Source organism: Bos taurus, chromosome 19, assembly GCF_002263795.3.
Source record: "Bos taurus isolate L1 Dominette 01449 registration number 42190680 breed Hereford chromosome 19, ARS-UCD2.0, whole genome shotgun sequence".
Classification (NCBI taxonomy): domain Eukaryota; kingdom Metazoa; phylum Chordata; class Mammalia; order Artiodactyla; family Bovidae; genus Bos; species Bos taurus.
Window position 1 is genome coordinate 45,991,378 of NC_037346.1, and position 19,249 is coordinate 46,010,626.

Consider the following 19,249-nt stretch of genomic DNA (forward strand, 5'->3'; position numbering starts at 1 on the left):
AAGGAACAACTTTAATAATAATCAAAGAAAATGCAGAATAGGCCAACAATACAAATCTATTAATTTTAATCAAGGAAATAAAAACAATTTCTTCTAATTGCACAATGCTGGTGGCAATATAGTAAAACTTTCTCACCAGTGCTCACAGGAGAAATTAATCCGACCCTTTAAAAAGTCATTTGGAGGACTGTGTGTGGGGTTTTTAGAATATTTATAACTTTGGCCCAGAAATTGTATTTCTGGGACTTTGTGCTATGAAAATGATCCACAAAATGGGAAAAACTCCTTGTAGAACGATGTCCATGGTAAGGCTGTTTGTATTATTTAAAATGAAATCAATATAAATATCTGATAGCATAGATAACACAAAATGGAATAGGACATTTTTTAAATTAATGCTTCTGATTGTAGAACATGGCAAATACTTGGTAAAGCAAGATATAAAATAGTAGGCACACATTTATATGTCTGCAGTGGTACTTTTATTTTTATATATGAGCATTCATGAGGACAAGAAAATGCAGTAGTGGTTGTGTTAAAGTAGCAAGAAAACTTTTTCTTGAACCTCTGTTTTTCAAGAACACAGTTTATATTACTTAATGAAAAAAACACACAGCTTTTTACTTTAAAGGAACATAAAAGAAAACAAAGAGGTGGGTTAGATATGTATTTCCCAGGTTTTTCAATCCAGATCAATTAAATTAAGGAAAAAAACAGGGATGGAGCCTAAGAGAAAATTATTGTATTTAGCTTGCCAGGTTAATGATATTTAAAAATAAATATTATCTATTACCAATGTGATTTGATAATTAACAATTTAATAAAGGGAAAGTCATTTTTTTTTATCTTATTGGAGGAAAAGGCCATTTTAATATCAAAATGGTAGGATGGATAACTTTTGCTATCACGTCCTTATTTCCTCCATTGGCTGAAGACCTGTGGACCCCTGATGGCCGGCTCTGGGGTCAGATTTGGGACCCTTCTCCTGAGATAAGCCCAGGCTCTGACCACCCCCGGCCTCAGGGTTAGTGGGCCCCCCGGCAGCAACTGCCACTTTTCCAGAATTTTAGAGGGTGTGCTGGTACTTCATTGGGAACTTTAGCTGGCAGTTGTTCATACCTGTGGTTGATAAAAACTAAGGCCTCCTGTTTGCAAATACTGAGCCCCCTGATGAGGGACAGCTGGTGATGGTGGATCACTGCTCTCGCAGACAAATCGTGGCGTTCAGCTCGCCTCCGCTAGGTATTCATACACAAACAAATTAGATAAAAATCCCCCCCTCCCCCGAATGTTAATAGCCTCACACTTTTTCCGTGGTGCCTGGAAAAAAGGGAGCCTTGCAGAAATACAGTATGGTCTCTACCATCCCCACACCTGCTCAGGAAAACTTAGGGAAGGGTGCCTGGGAGTGCTGTTCCCTCTGAGTGCCTGGGCGTTCATGGCCAAGGACCAGCCAATGGATGGAAGGGCGGGCACTCACCCTGCCTTCCAAGAGACACAGGCCTTCCCTGAAGGGGTCTGGATTTACCTTCTCCATAAATCTACCCATGTCCTCCCCATGAAGTCAGGGATTCTTGAACCGGAACGAAACACCAGGGGAGCTTTTCAGAAGCCTAAGGTCAGGAGTGGGATCTGGGATTTTAACAATATACCTGCAGGTGACTGCAGTGCCCAGAGACCTGAGGACAGCCAGGTAAAGGTCTCGGTGAATGTTCAGATGGGTCTGGTAGGCGTATGAATGAGGCCACAGCGAGGACCTTTTATTTATTCATTTAATAATGTGACTGAGCACATTTTGCTCCATCTCAACCTGGTGACCCCCACCTCCGAGGTGCTCTCTGACGGGGGAGGCCGCCCTACTGCAATCCTCCCAGAAAGGGAAGAGCCACTTCTGACGGATCTGTTTTGTAAGCCCAGGGCAGTAAGGTGGGGTCCATCTCCAACCACTCACAGCTCTGGAATGCTCCCCAGGGAGGTGTGAACCGGCCTGCCCTCCTCTCAGGCCTGCAGCCGGCAGCAAGTGTGTTTGTGCAGCAGACACGTCTGGGTGTGGTGTGTCACTCATCCTTTTTTCTGGCTGTCAAAGGTGCAGATAATTAATAAGAAGCTGGATCTTAGCAACGTCCAGTCCAAGTGTGGCTCAAAGGATAATATCAAACACGTGCCAGGAGGCGGCAGTGTGAGTACCGTCACACTTTCCAGCTGTGGTTCCGGGTTTGAGAAGTGGCATGAGTGTTTGTACTTGTGAGACATTGCATAGAATAAACCATGCTCAGGCTCAGAGTCTATCCGGGTCTCCAAGTAAACGTAGCCCAGACTCCCCGCACCCACAGGTCCAGGAGGGGTGCCCTGTTGCATGGGCAGATCGAGTGACTGGTCCTCCGACCCTTTCCTGGAAGCGGGGTCCTCCCAGCCCCATTGTCACGCCCGCTCACAGGGAGCCCCACAGCCCATCTGAATTAGAGCTGAAGGTGGTGGCACCTGACACTGGGCTCTGACACCACCTCCTCCATCACCCGGGTAGGTTCGCTTTAAGGGGCTCCACTGGGAACAGCTGGCCCATACCAAGGTCCTGCCTCGGGACAAGCAGAGGCCAGCCAGGCTCTGCTCCGGTTTGTCCTCTGCATCTGCGAGGGATGAGCTGATTCGTAAGCCTCTTGGCTCTTGTTTGAAACCAGTTCCACCCCTGGCAGAAGCTCCAGATGCGAAAGAGCCCAACAAAAGTACAGGGAGCAGCCTGCAGTTGAGGGGGGACAGAAATGCTGCTTGGAGCCCTTTGACATTTGGCTGCCTCCAGGTGTCCCTGGGGACTCCCTGAGTCCCCACTGGATGCATCCCAGAGATTTGGGGCTGACATCCTCATTCTTGCCTGCCCACTTGATCAGCTCTGCTGGGATCTTCCAAGTGACCAAACTGGGTGCAGATTCAGCATCCTGAGGCTCGGCCCCCCTTCTCCACAGCCTCTCTTGGTCGGCCGTAGGCAAATGTTGAAACATTCTAGGGAGCAGGAGATTCAAGCCCCTTTGAGGTCCACCCCTGGGGAGGAGAATGGCTTGTGAGAGCAGGCATCTGGTCCCCAGCTGGCAGCGCTGGGGAGGGGGCGGTTTATAGGACAGTGGAAGCCCTGGGGGGTGTGCTCTGTCCAGAAAGTGCCCAGCCTCTACCCATACATCATCCACATCCAGACCTGAGGGTTTATTCTTGCAATGTGCTGCTGCCTCCTGCCCTGAGCACCCGGGGTAGGCTCTGCCACTGACTCCTTGTGGCCCCCAGAGTGGTGGGCACTCACCCCGAGGCTGCTGCATGGCGCTTCACTAACGCTTCCTCACCAGTGTCTGCTCAGTGTCCCCCCCCAGTGCCCCCCGTCCCTGCTCTCCTGTCCCACTGCCACCTTGTCTTCTGCCAAGAGAAGGGTGGGGACCACTTGCACCTGCTGCTGGCCTGACCACGGGCCCTGGGTGACATTACTGTTTTAGATTTGACTCCTGGCTTCCCTGCCGAAAGCGGGCTTCAGCCAGAGCAGGAAAGACATGTGCTTTCCGGTTTAACTCGTGTCTGGTCGGCTGATGGGAGGTTGTGCTGCTGGGGCTGGAGGCGTGGGGTCCAGTGGCCACAGTCAGCAGACCGCTCCTTCCGGCGGAAGCTTGGGGGAGGGGGTACATGCCTGCTGCTGGGAGGGCAGTGCCTACGACCTCGAGGGACTTCCCCAGGAGCGTCGCCCGTCTGTCCTGCACTCTATGGGCCGGCGGACTAGCCTGGGACCCGGCAGAGAGCCACAAGATGTTGGCTTGTGACCGCTGCAGTAGGAGCTGTCATAGCTCTTCTCCTGGTGAAAGGTTGCTGAGGGTGATAAGTCCCTGCGCAATGTCAGCCTCAGGCGCTTGGGGGGCTGTGGGCCCCTGGCCTGGCAGGGGGCCCCTCCTCAGCTGGGATGTAACTCCCCAGCAGGCAGGCCCTGCTCCTTCCCGCGGTTCTCCCTGCCTCATCTGACTCCTGGCTTCAATCCGGAGCCTGGCTTCCTCCCTCCCCAGCCTCAACCACCTGAGCATCTCCCTGTCCTGGCTCCCATCCTCCCCCGCCTTCCCCCATTTCTCTCCCCTCCCCTTCCCTCCCCTCCATCATGCCTTCCTCCTCCGCAACTGGTTACACCCTCACCCCCCTAAACTGAGGCTGAAAAGAGGAGAGAGAACCTCGCACACACCAGCCTTTGCTTTCATCTTGCTCCTGCGAGGAAAGAGGGGGTAGTTTCCACAGCCCCTCTGTCCCCCCATCTCCAGCACCCCACCTGGAGCACAGGCTCAGAACCCCTCATTAACCCACCCACCCCCACAGGCGAGGGCTCCCCGCGCCTCCCTCCCCACACCTACGCACACAGGCCACGTCCCCTGGTCAGCTTCCATCAACTCTGCCAGTAATCGACAAACGCCAACATGATTTTGATGAACGTAATTTGGGATTATTCCAGATGATTTAGACCTAAGTAAAAACTCCTCCTTGATGTGCTCGTTAAACCCATTCTCGGGCACAAGGCCATTCCTCCAGGTAACTCCAGGGCGGGGAGCAGGAGCCCACTGGCTCAGTGGTGATTGGCCTCCTGTGTCCTCAGGTGACCTCACACAAGGGACGTGTCACCCCGTGACCATCAGGGGCTTCCACAGTCATGGTTTTGTGCAGATTTCCTCAAGGAGACCCCCTCTGCTGACGCTGGGTCCCTGTGGGGTGTCTCCTCCAGGCGGCCGGGGGGTGGCTGTGTGGCTGGGCCACATGCTGGACCCTTAGGGCGGCTCTGAGCCCTGGGGCCCTTAGGCCTCCCCGCGTGTGTCTGCTGAGCTTCCCTGAGACACTAAACCCGTGATTCTTGCTGTGCCGCCTGACCGTCCTGCTCGTGTTCCTTTGCTCTTTTCTGTAAAGAACCAAACTGTCCAGGATGTTGTGTGCCCAGGCTCCACCTGGCGCTTCACTCTTCCCAGGTCGCCGAAGTGCTCGTCCCTGCTCGCTGACCATCGTTGTTCTGCTGTAGGGGTACTGGGGTTGGTGAAGCTTCTGGGAGAAGGTGCTCCTAACCACCCCACCCCGCCCTCTGCTCTCAGAGGCCCAGCAGACACGGCTCTCTTGCTTTGCCGAGATTTTTCAGATGCTGCACACACGGACCCCTTCTTTCTTTCTGTCCTCACTGAATGCGATCTGTCGATTTCATGTCAGGAAAGAGAATGACATTTTCACGTATGTTTGCTAAACCAGTGGTGTGGGCCTTGCCCCTATGGGGAGGTAGCCCTGTATTTCTCTGAGGGTCCTTGTCCTGTGGGATCGAAGGCACTCCATTTATTTCATTCCCAGGGCAGGGTTGGCAGAATTCCAACACATTTTCCTATCAGTACTAGGGTGTGCTCCTCGTGGCAGACCGGAAATGCTGTCCTGCTGCTTTTCATTGTTTCACTCCCAACAAAATAATCCTGTTTTACTCTCTCTCGTTCTCTCTCCCCTCCAGGTGCAAATAGTCTACAAACCAGTGGATCTGAGCAAGGTGACCTCCAAGTGTGGCTCATTAGGCAACATCCATCATAAGCCAGGTAGCCCTTGTAGAAGGCATAGCCCTTGTAGAAGGCAAGACTGGGCGGGGTGGCCAGGGGGCGGGACCGGATGGGGCGGTGCCTTCTCCGGAAGTGGGTGGGAAGGATGGATGGGATGGGCCATCAAGAAGAGTGTTGGGGGTGGAGCTTGCTGGGGCCTGGGAGGTGTGGCTCTGTGTGTAGCTCCTGAGCGGGACTAGGTTGCCCAAGACAAGGTAGAAGGGAGGGCAGATGCTGAGCTAAACCCTGACCCCGCGGCTCTCCAAGCGGGCTGCGCACAGGGCCTCTGAAGCTGGGGAAGAACCTGAACTGGCCCCCGAAGACTGGCTCCGTAGATTTGGTCCCCAGTTTGGTCCTCAGCCAAGAGGAGGGACATTTCACCCACTGCTCCAGCTGTAACATGGGACTCCTGGGTCATGGCCATGTCCCCGCCGAAATGATACTGTGGAACTCTCCATGCGCACCCTTCCCCTCTCCATCTCATGCCATGCGGAAATTGGTGCTGCCTGTAGATCTTTCTGCAACAGTGGAAACGTTCTGTACCTGTCCTGTTCACTGTGGTAGCCACTCGCCATATGCGGCTGATGAGCATTTGAAATATGGCCGGTGCAGTTGAGGAAATGAACCAATTTTATTTAATGAAATTTGAGAAATTCCATGGCAGTCCAAAGGTTAGGTCTTGGCGCTTTCACTGCCCGTCCCAGGTTCGTTCCCTGATCCGGGAACTAAGATCCCACAAGCCCTGCGGTGCAGCCAAAAAAATTAAATTAAAATTTAAAAATAAATAAAATTTAAGTAGCCACGGGCTACCATCTTGGAGAGCCCAGATCTAGATTCTAACTCCTGCCTGAGAGTCCAGAGCAGGGCTTCTCCCTTAGGTCCTCTCCGGGGCTTGAACCATTACTGCAGGAAGAGAGATGGTCAGAAGTGCAGTCTAGAGTGTCATTATTTTCTGTCTCCCTTGGACATTTTGGGCAAGTTGAATCTCTCTGCCTCTCCTGAGGCCACCATCCCATCACACTGTGGAGCAACTTTGTTGAGTGGCTTTATCCTTCCAAAGAAAGTAATGTAGTTCATCTCTTCCTCAGGTCATGTCTCCCACACTTGGGCAGGGCATTGAGTGTCTGAGGAGGGAGAAAATGTCAGGGCCCTTCCTTATGAAGGGTGCATTTTGCCCTTCAGTTTAATTCCGAGGCCTTACAGGATGTTGGCATAGAAAGGCTCAACTCCTTGCAAGCCCACCAATTTAGGATTTAGAATAATTTCTCTTGAACTGAGCTGTCCTTTACCTTTGCACTAAGGAGAAAGAGTTTGCTGAGTAGATATTTGATGTACACCCTGATTAGTGAGACAAAAAGAAACAACATGAAGATGAAGCAAATTGTTTTCAAGCCCTTTGGAAGGACCTACTTGTTCCAAAGCACACTCGAAATAAAAGCTGGTCTTAGCTGCTCCTCCAGGTTGGCGTCTGCATGCAGTCACTGGCTGAGCCCTCACTCGAGGCTCGGTGTCCTTTGTACGTTGTGTTCCAGGAGGTGGCCAAGTGGAAGTGAAATCTGAGAAGCTGGACTTCAAGGATAGAGTCCAGTCGAAGATTGGGTCCCTGGACAACATCACACACGTCCCTGGCGGAGGGAATAAAAAGGTAAAGGGGCAGGGCAGAGGCTGTAACAGAGTGCAGTGTCTCAGAGCAGGAGAGCTGAGGGGCCCATATTGACTGGCTTGATGTGGATTCTCAGCTACTTGCGCGGCTCCACCTGGGCTGCTCTTTGCCGTCCTTGGGAGCTTTAACAGCCTTGATCCCAGGCCCCATCTTGGAGATTCTGACTAGTTTGTCTCAGGAGCCATCTGGGTACCTGGAGGGGAGCTTTTAAAGCCCCCAGGTGACTCTTCAGTGCAGTTAAAGGTGAGAGCTACTGCCCTCGGCCCTGTGGTTGGCCAGCACCCCCAAAAGGAAGTAGCCGTCGCCAAAGCCAGCCCCAGTCACCAAAAGCCAGTCATGGGAACATAACCTAATTTTCTAAATAGGTCACTAGGCAGTTAGAGCCAAACAGTGATGCTGGAATTCAGGTTTCAACAAAGCCTCTGCAAGTGTCCATGAGGAGGCCACTGGACCGAGAACCTGGGTGCTCCCCATGGTTCCTAGAAGCCCTGGGTCTGGATGTCTGTGTGCAGTGGGGGCTGGGGAACCCCAGTGCCTCCCTCTGGGCTCATCACTGAATTCTGTTGTGTGGTGGCGCTTTTTCTCTTCATAAATTCAGCGAAATGCCCCCTGGGGTTTCCTGCCCATGCCTGCCCTGAAGTTCTGCAGGTGGTACGTGTTCCAGTCTTCAGTGCCTCCCAGCAGCTGACTGAGGAGGACGGAGAGGGAAGGGCCGTCCCAGCACAGAAACCAAGACCCAGCCCAGCGGTGCGGTCAAAGGTCCCCACTAGTCGGAAGTGGCAGCTGGGCCAAGCTTGATGGGAGCCAGGGTTGCCATGCAGTCACCCCCCTCCCCACATCCCGCCCACCTCCTCCTCCTCCTCTGGTCTGGACCGACAGACACTCCGCCTTTGCGGTGAAAGCCTGACTGTGTGGTTTCTGAGCGGCACTTGCTGCCCTGTGTGTGCTTAAAGCAGCAGTTGGCACTGATGGCCAGTGATGGAGCCCCGTGGAGGCTGAGGGAAGGCTGCGGTCCTGGTTCCCCACAGGCCTCCCTGACCATCATGCCTTTACATACAGGGTGCCTGGGTCTCCATCAGAAGTGAGACCCAGGGAAATGAGAAGGTTTTTTTGCAAAAGGCCAGCTTGTCTCCATCACTACCCGCCCTGTTTAACACAGGACCTCCCTGCCCTGGGGAGCTTAATGAAACTGCCGTCCCACCCGGGCGAGTCTGACTGATTATATATGGAATGAGTGGGTAGGTCTGGGTGTTGGTGATTCTGGGTGAAGGAAGGCCTCTACCCCTGACTCTGGAAGCTTCTCTTTCTGGGGGAAAGCTCTGGGCTTGACTCTGCTTGGAGGCGTGACCCCCGGAAGCTCTGCAAGCCCTCTCAGCCTTAGGTTCTCCTTCAGCAAAAGGACGGAAACATCCCCGTCCCGGAGACCAGGGTGAGGCAGGGTCCAGGAGGGTGCCTGGAGCTCTGTAGTCATCAAACAACACGAGTTAGACGCAAATCCAGGTCTGGACTTCTGTTTTCACTCATCTCTGTGTTGCCTCAGAAAGGGAGGGCCCTGCCCACTGCCTGGAAGACACTGTGCTGGCCCCAGAGGGTTTCCTCGTGTTCAGTCCCATTTCCCTCTGTGATGAGCAACACTGCTGACAAGCGGTGGAGCTCAGGAACCCCGCCACCCGAGCTCCTTTCAGCCTGGGGAGTTTGGGGACGTTCCCAGGAGGGTGTCACATTTTTCTTAAGAACATAAACTTAACGTCAAAATGGTCTTTCAGTTACAGTAATAAGGAAGAGTTCTTTTTTCAAAGCAGTCACCCAAAATAAGCATATAGCTTAGATGGGAGCCTGATTTTTCTTTACATTCACATGCCCCTACAATGCTCTTTTCTTGGGATCCAGGGACTTCTGAACTTGTAGGGAGAAGTTGTCACATGTGTGAGAGCAGGCAGGCAGGTGTACACATTTTCCTGGTCTCACCAGATGCTCATGAAGGTCTTGGGTTTGTGCTAAGTCACTGCAGTCATGTCTGACTCTTTATGACTCTATGGACCACCAGGCTTCTCTGTCCATGGGATTTTCCAGGCAAGAATACTGGGGTGGGTCCCTGTGCCCTCCTCCAGGGGATCTTTCTGATCTAGGGATCGAACCTGTGTCTCTCAAGTCTCCTGCATTGACAGGCAGACCCTTTATCACTAGCACCACCTGGGAAGCCCCCAAGGAGGTCCTAAGACCCCCAAAAGGTTGAGGATTACTGTGTCCATCACTTCAGAGCTCAGCAGGAGAGAATAACTATGTACTGCTTGGCATACATACTCCAGCTAAACTGTCTGCTTCTGAGCTTTCCAGGTATCCTTTGGAGCTAAGACCTCCGGGTCAAGGATGCTCTACTTATTATTGTTTTTTCTTTATTTTAAATTGAAGTCTAGTTGATTTACAGTGTTGTGTTAATTTCATATGTAGAGCACAGTGATTTAGTTATACAGACATACATATATTCCTTTTTGGATTCTTTTCCTTTATAGGTTATTGCAAAGTACTGAGTAGAGTTAGTTCCCTGTGCTAGACAATAGGTTCTTGTTGCTTATCTATTTTATATGTAGTAGGGTATATGTTAGGTCTTCCCTGGTGGCTCAGAGGTTAAAGTGTCTGTCTGCAATGTGGGAGACCTGGATTCTATCCCTGGGTCGGGAAGTTCCCCTGGAGAAGGAAATGGCATCCCACTCCAGTATTCTTGCCTGGAGAATCCCATGGACAGAGGAGCCTGGTGGGCTACAGTCCACGGGGTTGTAAAGAGTCAGACACGACTGAGCGACCTTACTTACTTAGGGTATATGTTAATCCTAACCTTCTGATTTATCCCCCTTCCCCTTTCCCCTTTGGTAACCATAAGTTTGTTTTCTGTGAGTCTCTTTCTGTTTTGGAAATAAGAAGTTCATTTGTATCTTTTTTTTTTTTTTCAATATCATTTATTTATGGTGTTGTGCCAATCTATGCTGTATAGCAAGACAACTCAGTTATATACATACACCCTTTTTTTATTGTATTCCTTTCCATTATGGCTTATCGCAGGATGCTGAATAGAACTCCCTGTGTCATCCAGAAGGACCTTGTTGTTTATCCATTCTACATATACTAGTTTGCATCTGCTAATCCCAAACTCCCAATCCATCCATCCCCCTCACCCTCTTGGTAACCTCAAGTCTGGTCTCTGTGTCTGTGCGTCTGTCTCTGTTTTGTAGACGGGCTCATTTGTGCCATATTTTAGATCCCACATACAAATGATATACAGTATTTGTCTCTCTCTGACTGACTTCACTTAGTACGAAAATCTCTAGTTGCATCCATGTGGCTACAAATGGCAATATTTCCTTCTTTTTGTGGCTGAATTCTGTTCTCACATCTTTATTCATTTGTCAATGGACATTGAGGTTGTTCCCACATTTTGGCGATCATGAGTAGTGCTGCTGTGAACACAGGCCTGCTGGGTCATATGGCGACTCTTATCTGTAGACTTTTTGTTGATGGCCACTGTAACTGGAGTGAGGTGAAACTGCGTGTGGTTTTTGACTTGCATTTCTCTAATAATTAGCGATGTTGAGCACCTTTTCACATGCTTTTTGGCCATCCTTGTCTTCTTTAGGGAAATGTCTTTTTAGATCATCTGCCTAATTTTTGACTGAGTTATTTGCTTTTTTGATACTGAGTTGTATGCGCTGTGAGTATATTTCAGAACAATGCACTGCTTTGATCAGGGCTCCGTTGCATCGTGCTTTCTGGTACACCTGCAGCGCTGCCCACAGCAGCTGCCACCTCGAGGGTCCTCATCAGTCACTGGCAAAGGGGAGGAGTGTGTCCGGCTCAAAGCTGGCTGGCTGGGGACCTGGGCCCTCCCCGTGTCTCCTCCAGCCTCTCTTTCCACACTTTGATCTGCAGTCTGGCAAAGTGCACATGCACAGCGACTGACAATCCCACTTCCAGGAGACACGGTGCATATGTGAAATGATGTGAGTACAAGGGTATTCAACACTTTCCACACAGCATTGTCTGTGAGAGCAAAAGATTGGAACAACCTAAATATCTACCCACAGGGGAGTAGATACATTTTGGTACATCTGCTGTGATGGGAAAGCAAGCAGCCTCAACAAGCAGTGAGGGAGCTGTGTAGGGACAATGCAAGGTATTAAACCTAAACACCAGAGTGCGAAGCATGTGGATACTGTTGCCATATGTATGCATATATGTACACGTATATGTATTTTTTTCTCTACTCACACATATAGGTTTGCATGTGTGGGCTATTCCTAGAAGGGTACACCAAAAACCCACAATGGTCACTGCTTCTGGAGAGGGGGCCTGGGGGGCTGGCTGGCAGGTGACTAGGATGCTGCAGCTTAGCTGTTGGGAAGCCATGAAGCCGTCATGGCCACCATGGCTCCCTCCCTCCCAAGGCCAGCGGGGGTCACCCGACCCAGCTCTCCTCCTTAGCCTGCCCGCTCTTCTCTTACAGATCGAAACCCACAAGCTGACCTTCCGCGAGAACGCCAAAGCCAAGACCGACCACGGGGCGGAGATCGTGTACAAGTCACCGGTGGTGTCGGGGGACACTTCCCCCCGGCACCTCAGCAACGTGTCCTCCACCGGCAGCATCGACATGGTGGACTCGCCGCAGCTCGCCACCCTCGCTGACGAGGTGTCCGCCTCCCTGGCCAAGCAGGGTTTGTGATCAGGCCCCGGGGCGGTCAATAATCGTGGAGAGAAGAGAGTGAGAGTGTGGGAAAAAAAAGAATAATGCTCTGGCCCTTCGCCCTCTGCCCTCCCCCAGCTGCTCCTCACAGATCGGTTCCTCGGTTAATCACTAACCTGCTTGTCGCTCAGCTCTGGCTCGGGGCTTCCAAATCAGTGACCGGAACAGAGCCAAGTTCAGCTTCCCAAATTGATGGGTGGGCCAGTCCTAATAAAGTATTTTTAAAAACACTCCAAAAGAGGGCCCCACCCGGAATTTCCTTGGGCAGTTACTTTGATTCTTTTTTTTTCCCCCTCTGAGTGGAAGAGAGAGAAGGGAGGCTCTGAAAGCTGCTTCCGGGGGCTCTCCAGGCCTGGGGGCGGGGGTGCCCCGTTCTGGGGGTGTGCCCGAGGCAGCAGTGGCAACAAGGGACTTGAAACTCGGCACATGGGTGGAGCCACAGGCGCACGGGGCCGCCTTTGGAGCCGGACGGGCTGGGCGGGGCGGGGCAGGGGGCGGGGCGGGAAGCGGAGGGGCCTGTGCGGGGCGGGGACGCTGGGGCCTGCCTGGAGGGCAGCGGGCTGGGCACAGCCTCCACCACCCGCCGCAGCCTCGGGCCAAGCGGCGTCCCGTTCTTGGCGGCTCGGGGTCGGCGGAGGCCTACCCTCTGCGGGGAGAAGGGACGGGGCAGGAGAAGGAAGGTGATGGGAAGGACGTCGTGTGGGTAACCTCCTTGGAAAAGACCACCGAGCGCTGGCCTCTTCCTTGCTTCTCGCAGGGTGGGTGGGGGGTCCTGAGCTGAGGGGCTTCGCTCCGCCCCCTAGAAACCCCGTTTTATTGAGTTCTGAAGGTGGGAACTACAGCCGCGTTTTTGGCCACCTCACAGATCTGGGACTTAGGGCTAACCAGTTCTCTTTGTAAGGACTTGTGCCTCTTGGGAGCACCTGCCTGTTCCCAAGCCTGGGCCTCCGGTCCTAAACCTCTCCTCCTTCCCACGGCCATGCAGCCCTGCGTCTGCCCCCACCACGCCTGTGTGTCTGCCGTGCGGAGCCTGGTCACTGCCTGTCCCCTCACTACGTCATGCTGTCCCGAGTTCCCCGCCTCGCCACCCACCCCTTCTCGGTAATGGACATTGTTCCGATGGGGCGACACCTGCTCTATACCAAGGGGGAAGTCAAGGAGGGCGAGGTCCAGACACCGGGACCTCCATCTCTCTGAGTTATAGGCATCCAGCTGTGTCCCTCACAATGGCCCCCACCACCGTACTCAGTTCCCTGCCCCCACCGCCATCAGAGTCGCAAGCCAGGGTGGGGTTCGCAGTGACCCTGGATGTTCATGCCTTGTCTGGGCCCAGTCCCCGTCCAGTGCTGAGCTGGCAGCAGGCTGGCCGTCCCGGATGCCAGAGATGGCACTGGGGCAGGCGGGCAAGACCACGCCCGCGTTGTCCCCCACTTCTGCCCCAGCTTGTGACTGCCAGCCTCTTGGAGCCCAGGCGTTGCTCGATCCCAAGTCTGTGTCATCGGCCCTCTGCACCCCAAAAAGTGAAACGTGCCCCCTCGGAACTGGTTCTTCCCCCCGACCCAGCGGGAAGCAGGGTGGTCTGTCGTGGAGCAGCTGAACATATACATAGATGTCGCCCTCCCCTCCCCGTCCACACCCTGTCGCCTTGTAGTCTGATTTGTCTGTTTATGCTTGGATTCACCAGAGTGACTATGATAGTGAAAAGAAAAAAAAAAAGGACGCATGTATCTTGAAATGCTTGTAAAGAGGTTTCTAACCCGCCCTCGCGGGAGTCCCAGGTGTCTCTCACCCCACAGCGGGGACTTGGATCCAGAAGGCCCATGTGGCTCTCCCAGTTGATGAAAGATTTCCATCAGCATCGGGGACCCCACAGAGACCAGATCCTGACAATGGGGAACTCGGCTGTGAACACCTGAAGCCCGGGAGAGGACAGCAGCTCCGGTACCCACTCCCTGACCCGGGGCTCCCTTCTGTCAGGCAGAGGGCATGTGTCTTGTGGTGAAGATGGTCCAGGAGAAGCCCCATAGCAGCCCCAAGAGAGGGTCAGACAGCTCCCCACATCACGAATGCCCACTGGGGCAAGGTCTGCAGCCCACCCCTCAGCTCCAAGCTCTCCCTCAGGAAGGATGGTCCAGCCACCCACCCACGGCCTCTACAGCCACAGCAGGGCCTGGAACGAACAATTGGCCCCAGGGGCCCCAGCTTCCTGACGCGGTGACAAGTCAGAAGACACTTGCCAACCCTCTTCTGCCACAGGGACAAGGGAAGCCGCCTTTGTCAAAATCTGCTGTTTAAAGAAACTCTCTGCCTCGGTCGAGGTCTGCCACTTGTGGTGTGGGGATGGTCAAAGGCAACCCTGTGGGGCTGGGAGGGTTGGAGTCCAGGGCCGGCTGCTCCATTTGCAATCAGAGCGCTCCACGCTAGGGATCACGTGGGCCCCAAACGTCCCCCCGCAAGGCTCGGTCCTCCGAGTCCCAGCTGGTCTTGGAAGGGTTCTGAGGGAGGAGGAGGAAACATGGTGTCAAGATGTGAGATGTGGCCCCTCCTTACTGCCACCGATTTTGGCTGCATTCCTTGCACCCCTCCTTGCAGTCTCGTGTCTGGCTTTCCAAGTACTTCCTTCCCAGAGGGCTCTGGAATCGCCTGTGTTGGGATCAGCCTGAAGATGGTGGTTTAGGTGATCAGGTCAGTTGCTGGCAGGGAGTCTGCAAAGGGATGTTGGCTTGTAAGCTTAAATGAGGACAATCCCCCCAGAGCTGGCACACCCCCACCCGTTTCCTCCAGAATCGGTGTCCCTCATCCACCTGGTCCCCTCAAGCTCTCCACTCACTTTATCAATAATTCCATTTAAATTGACTTCAGTGGTGAGACCGTATCCTGTTTGCGATTGCTTGTTGTGTTCAAGGGGGGAGGGGGGAGGAACCTGTAAGATAGTTAAACCACTGGGCAAAGGGGTGCAGTAGTCCGAAGCCTAGTAACTCTTTTCTTCGTGATTTCAACCGTGGGTGCCAGAAGTCCCTTGGGATTTCGCCTTTCCACTGACAGGTGCCGCAGGCTGCCAGCTAGTTCTCCTTCCCGGCCAGGTGGTGAGGTTTGTGGAGGAATCGAGATATGGTTGCTCTGTCCTGCTGCCCTTTTGCAGGGTCCTGAGATCACAATCCTGCCTCCCAAAGCCGCTTTGAGGCATCCTTTCCTCAAAGTTTTTGGTACCTCCGTGTCACCGTTCCCACCAGCTCCAGACACACAGCCTGTACTTCTAACAGTTGCTAAGATCTCGTCACCCTTTGATCTCTGTCCTCCGAGGACAGCAGAGAGAGGCAGGGATGAAGGCAGAGGTGGAGGTCATCGGCTTGTCCTCTCTACAGAAGTGTGGCTTCAAGAAACTTCTGGTTTCAGTTTTGAAAAGGGTTTACCCTGGGCACCGACACTGTCTCACCTCCTACCGGACTGAGCCCCGTGAATTTGCAGTGTGGGGCAGGACAATTTCTGGCACTTGCAAGTCCCATGATTTCTGTGTTAATTTTGAGGGTGGGGGGAGGGACATGAGACCATCTTAGCTTAGCTTCCTGTCTGTGAATGTCCATATCGTGTATTGTGTGTTTTAACAAATGATTTACACTGACTGTTGCTGTAAAAGTGAATTTGGAAAATAAAGTTATTACTCTGATTAAATAAGGCCTTTGTGTATGGATTTAAAGGACCAGAAAATGATGTTACAATTTCTAAGTCCCTTCCCAGCCTTTGGGAACTTAGCTCAGGAAATGACAATACTGTTGAAACCTGGATGTGAGGATTCACCAGCTGGCTCTGGGGCCCTGAAGGTGAAAGGACTCTCAGACTTGTTCATTTCCAGTTGATTTTCTCATTCTGGTGCTGGCAAACCATCCTGGTCCAACTCAAAAGGCAATAAATACCCTTGTGGCTCAGTTCTCAAGGCTCAGCCTGTAAAAGACCCAAACCACTGTATTCAGACCTGAGACGGCAGGGGTAGCTCTGCGAGATCTCTTGATCCCTGGAAATGAGCGGAGAGGCCTGGGGCTGAAGCAGGACACTGACTGGGTCAGTCAGTGGAATGAGGGGCTCTGGTTCCTTCCGGGATCAGAGCTGCTCTCCTCTGAGCCTCATCTCAGGTGGAGAGTGCTAGATCTCAATTAGGGATCCCAAGGAGCCCCTGGTGAGACTACAGACAAAAAGAAAAGCAGAGCAGAACCCATCGTGTTAATTATTGTTCCTTAGTGATTATGTCAAGGTCATAATGTTCAGGCCTTTGATTTTTTCACACAGTTTCAAAAGAAATTATCACTTTTCTCAGCTTTTCCTGACATGCTTTAGCCACTGCAGACAGAAGCTTAAGTACAGCAGATCTTAACCGCCAACTACAGAAGCAGCAACAGGGCAGCCAAAGAGAAATGTTACTTCAGAACTGGAGTAAAAAAAAAGACAAAAAAAAAAAAATATATATATATATATATATATAAAAAACACTCAGGCAGCTTCACTGGCTGTGTCCACCTGATTGCTGTGAAAAGGCAAAAAGGAAGCAGCAAGAGAACCAGGCCCGCCCACTTACTCATCTTCTACAAAGAAAATCGAAACTTTTCTTCTTTCCGCAGAAGAAAGCTGCTGAGAACCAGCTCAGGCTCTGTGCAAAGTATATTAAATCCTCAGTGATCTCAACCCCAGAGGTCCAAAGTGAGATGTGAAATCTCCACTAGAGAGCAATTTTTCTTCTTCATAATTTGATTATTTTTGGCCGTGCTGGGTCTTCATTGTGCATAGGCTCACTGCAGCGGCTTCTCTTGCTGCAGAGCACTGGCTCCAGGGCGCTGCTCAGGCTTCAGCAGTTGTGGTGCACGGGCTTAGTTGCCACTTGGCATGTGGGATCTTCCCGGATCAAGAATGAACCCATTTCTCCTGCATCGGCAGGTGGATTCTTTGTCACTAATCCACCTGGGAATCCTAGAGAGCAATTTAGAGTAGATTAAAAAAATAAAAAAGCCACACTGCCAGCTGGCCTCACTAGAGGTAGACCATTAAAGCCTGAGTATAGAAACGAAGAGCCTGCGCACCACAATGGAGACCCAGCACAGCCAAAAAAAAAAAAAGAACTTAAAAAAAAAAAAAGCAATGGGTCAACTACTTACATCCAACAAACACCACCTTTCCTCCTGACATCTCTTACCCCCCACACCCACGAAAACCCACATCCCCTCTCTGGTGATCGTCAGAGGAGCCCGCCTGAGCCCAGAAGATGGCATGGAGCCTTCCCAAGGTTCGGTGCCAGTCAGAGCACCTCCCCCAGCAGGGCAGGTCCTTACCACCACCACTACCACGTCCAGTGACAAGAAAGGCCTGGCATACTACGTTCTGTAACTTTTTTTTATTATTTTTTTCAATTTTTCCTTCCTTTTTTTTTTTTTTTAAGCACTAGTCTGTGCTTTGCGAACAGAATCAAGACATTAACAAAGATCAGCTTCTCTGAAGAAAAGCATTTCTATAGAACAAAGACAGCTACATGTTTCGCTGCCAATACACAGCTCAAAGCAGGAAAAGAAAATATTTACAAAATACAAGTTTTTTTTTTCCATTTTTGATTTTGTTTTTTTTTTTTTTACAATGCTAAAAGGGTTATTCAGAATTTTCAACCTTATAAATAGAAGAAGCACTTTATGCATAGGGATATGGTGCATTATTGTTTTTTTAAAGAAACAATGACAAACCCTTTAACTTGCAAACAGAATCAAAAAAAAAAAATCACTAATGTTGAAAATTGTGAAAAAAACCCCAACATTAAGCAGTTTGTCTACTATTTTTATACGATTACAAAATGGCGCAAAAAAAAAAAAAAAAAAAAAAGTCCTTATTGCCCCCCTTTTGGTGATGTGATCATAGATGAGACAGGCACACGGTTAACCCAGGGGGTGACGGGGAGTGACAGGAACCACAGCAAGGACCAGACAGTGTTCCACAGGCAAAGGAGCTCGAGAGAGGAGGGGCGGACAGACACCAACAAGGAACTGGACTGGCAGAGGAGGGGGATACGACCAAATGACTCCGAATGACCCCATCAGTGAAAACGATTACAGAGGGGCAATGGCTGCTCATTTCCCAGCCTCCCTCGAGTCAGAGGAGCGGGAAGACCCTACACCTTCACAGACCAGGGTAAGTGGGAAAAACATTCCAAGGGGAAGGACCACATGTGTGGGTGTGTGTCTGGTGTGGGGGAGCAGATGAGGGGATTGGGAAGGATAGGGACCCGAGCAGCTGCAGCCAGGTTACTGCAGTTAAGGAGTCAAGACAGGGATGACTGAACGCAGAGGAAACCCTGGTAGTCTCCAAGATCTGGGGGACAAGGGGAAGCCATTCTGTCAGCTGAGGGCTGAGTGGGAACAGCTGGCAGGGCCAGTCAAGAGGCTCTGGTTGGGGTGCTCCAGCACAGTCGACCAAGGGGACCCAGCTGGGGGGGCCACAGCTAAGCCAAGCCACAGAGGGGCAGGCCAGCGAGAGCCCAGAGCACACTGCTCTCCCCAACCCTCACCTCAGGGGGCGACACTGAGCTGGAGAGTCCTTCCCCTCTGCCCACCTGGCTGTCCCACCCTGCCCACTGGGGCGGAGAGGGGTGACCATCTGACATGGCTAAGTCCAGTGATTCAACAGTGCAGAGGAGGTGCCAGGCTCAGGCCAGCAGGCTCTTATCCTGAACTTCTGTTTGCCAACTGGAGGAAGTGCTCAGGCGTGTGACAAGAAAACATGGAAACCAAAACAGAACAAAAATCAAAACAAGAAAGAAAAATACCAAAGTAGAATCTAAATTCCTTAAATTCACTAAAAACTGTGAAAATTTTCGGCATATGATGTTTGAATATCAAACACAGAGATTTCTGAAGCTTTAATGCCAATAGTCAGTAAGTCTGCTTAGGTTCTCATATCCCACTCATCTGTGAGTTGGACGCTGAGCTGTGACTGTGGCCGTCAGATGCCGACTCTTGAGGGGAACGACAGGAGGCGAGGTGGGCGCCACCTCTGTCTCCCGGCCAGTCTTGCTGCCCGAGGTGCGCCGAGTGCAGCGGGACGCCCGTTCCTGTGCATCCAGTTGGTCCTCACTCTCCGCCTGGGGGCTGTACGCCAGGGGGAAGGTCCGCCGCTCCCACGGCTGGACGGACTGTGGGCAGACAAGACGCCATGGTGAGGCCCGGCCCCAGGTCTGTGAGCTCTGGGGCAGGTTTAGGGACGATTCTCAGAGAGGGCACCCTTATAACAAGGGCCAGTGTTCTATGGCAC

At 52.0% G+C, this 19,249-nt stretch overlaps 2 protein-coding genes across 6 annotated transcripts in view; one reads left to right on the forward strand and one right to left on the reverse strand.

The window, feature by feature from the left end:
* Positions 1-12,202, forward strand: part of MAPT (microtubule associated protein tau) — a gene marked incomplete at its 5' end in the record, with an annotated part of 50,226 nt that extends 38,024 nt beyond the window's left edge. The window contains 4 exon segments of the mRNA NM_174106.2: positions 2,087-2,179; positions 5,489-5,570; positions 7,103-7,215; positions 11,732-12,202. Of these exon segments, the coding sequence (NP_776531.1) occupies positions 2,087-2,179; positions 5,489-5,570; positions 7,103-7,215; positions 11,732-11,947 (504 nt within the window). The 3' untranslated portion in view covers positions 11,948-12,202.
* A 5,131-nt stretch (positions 12,203-17,333) lies between these two features.
* Positions 17,334-19,249, reverse strand: part of KANSL1 (KAT8 regulatory NSL complex subunit 1) — a 171,184-nt gene continuing 169,268 nt past the window's right edge. For all 5 annotated transcript variants that reach the window (XM_059878568.1, XM_010816429.4, XM_010816426.4 and 2 more), the window contains one exon: positions 17,334-19,130. In XM_059878568.1, coding sequence (XP_059734551.1) covers positions 18,903-19,130 — 228 coding nt within the window. In that variant the 3' untranslated portion in view covers positions 17,334-18,902. The remainder of the gene's footprint in view (positions 19,131-19,249) is intronic.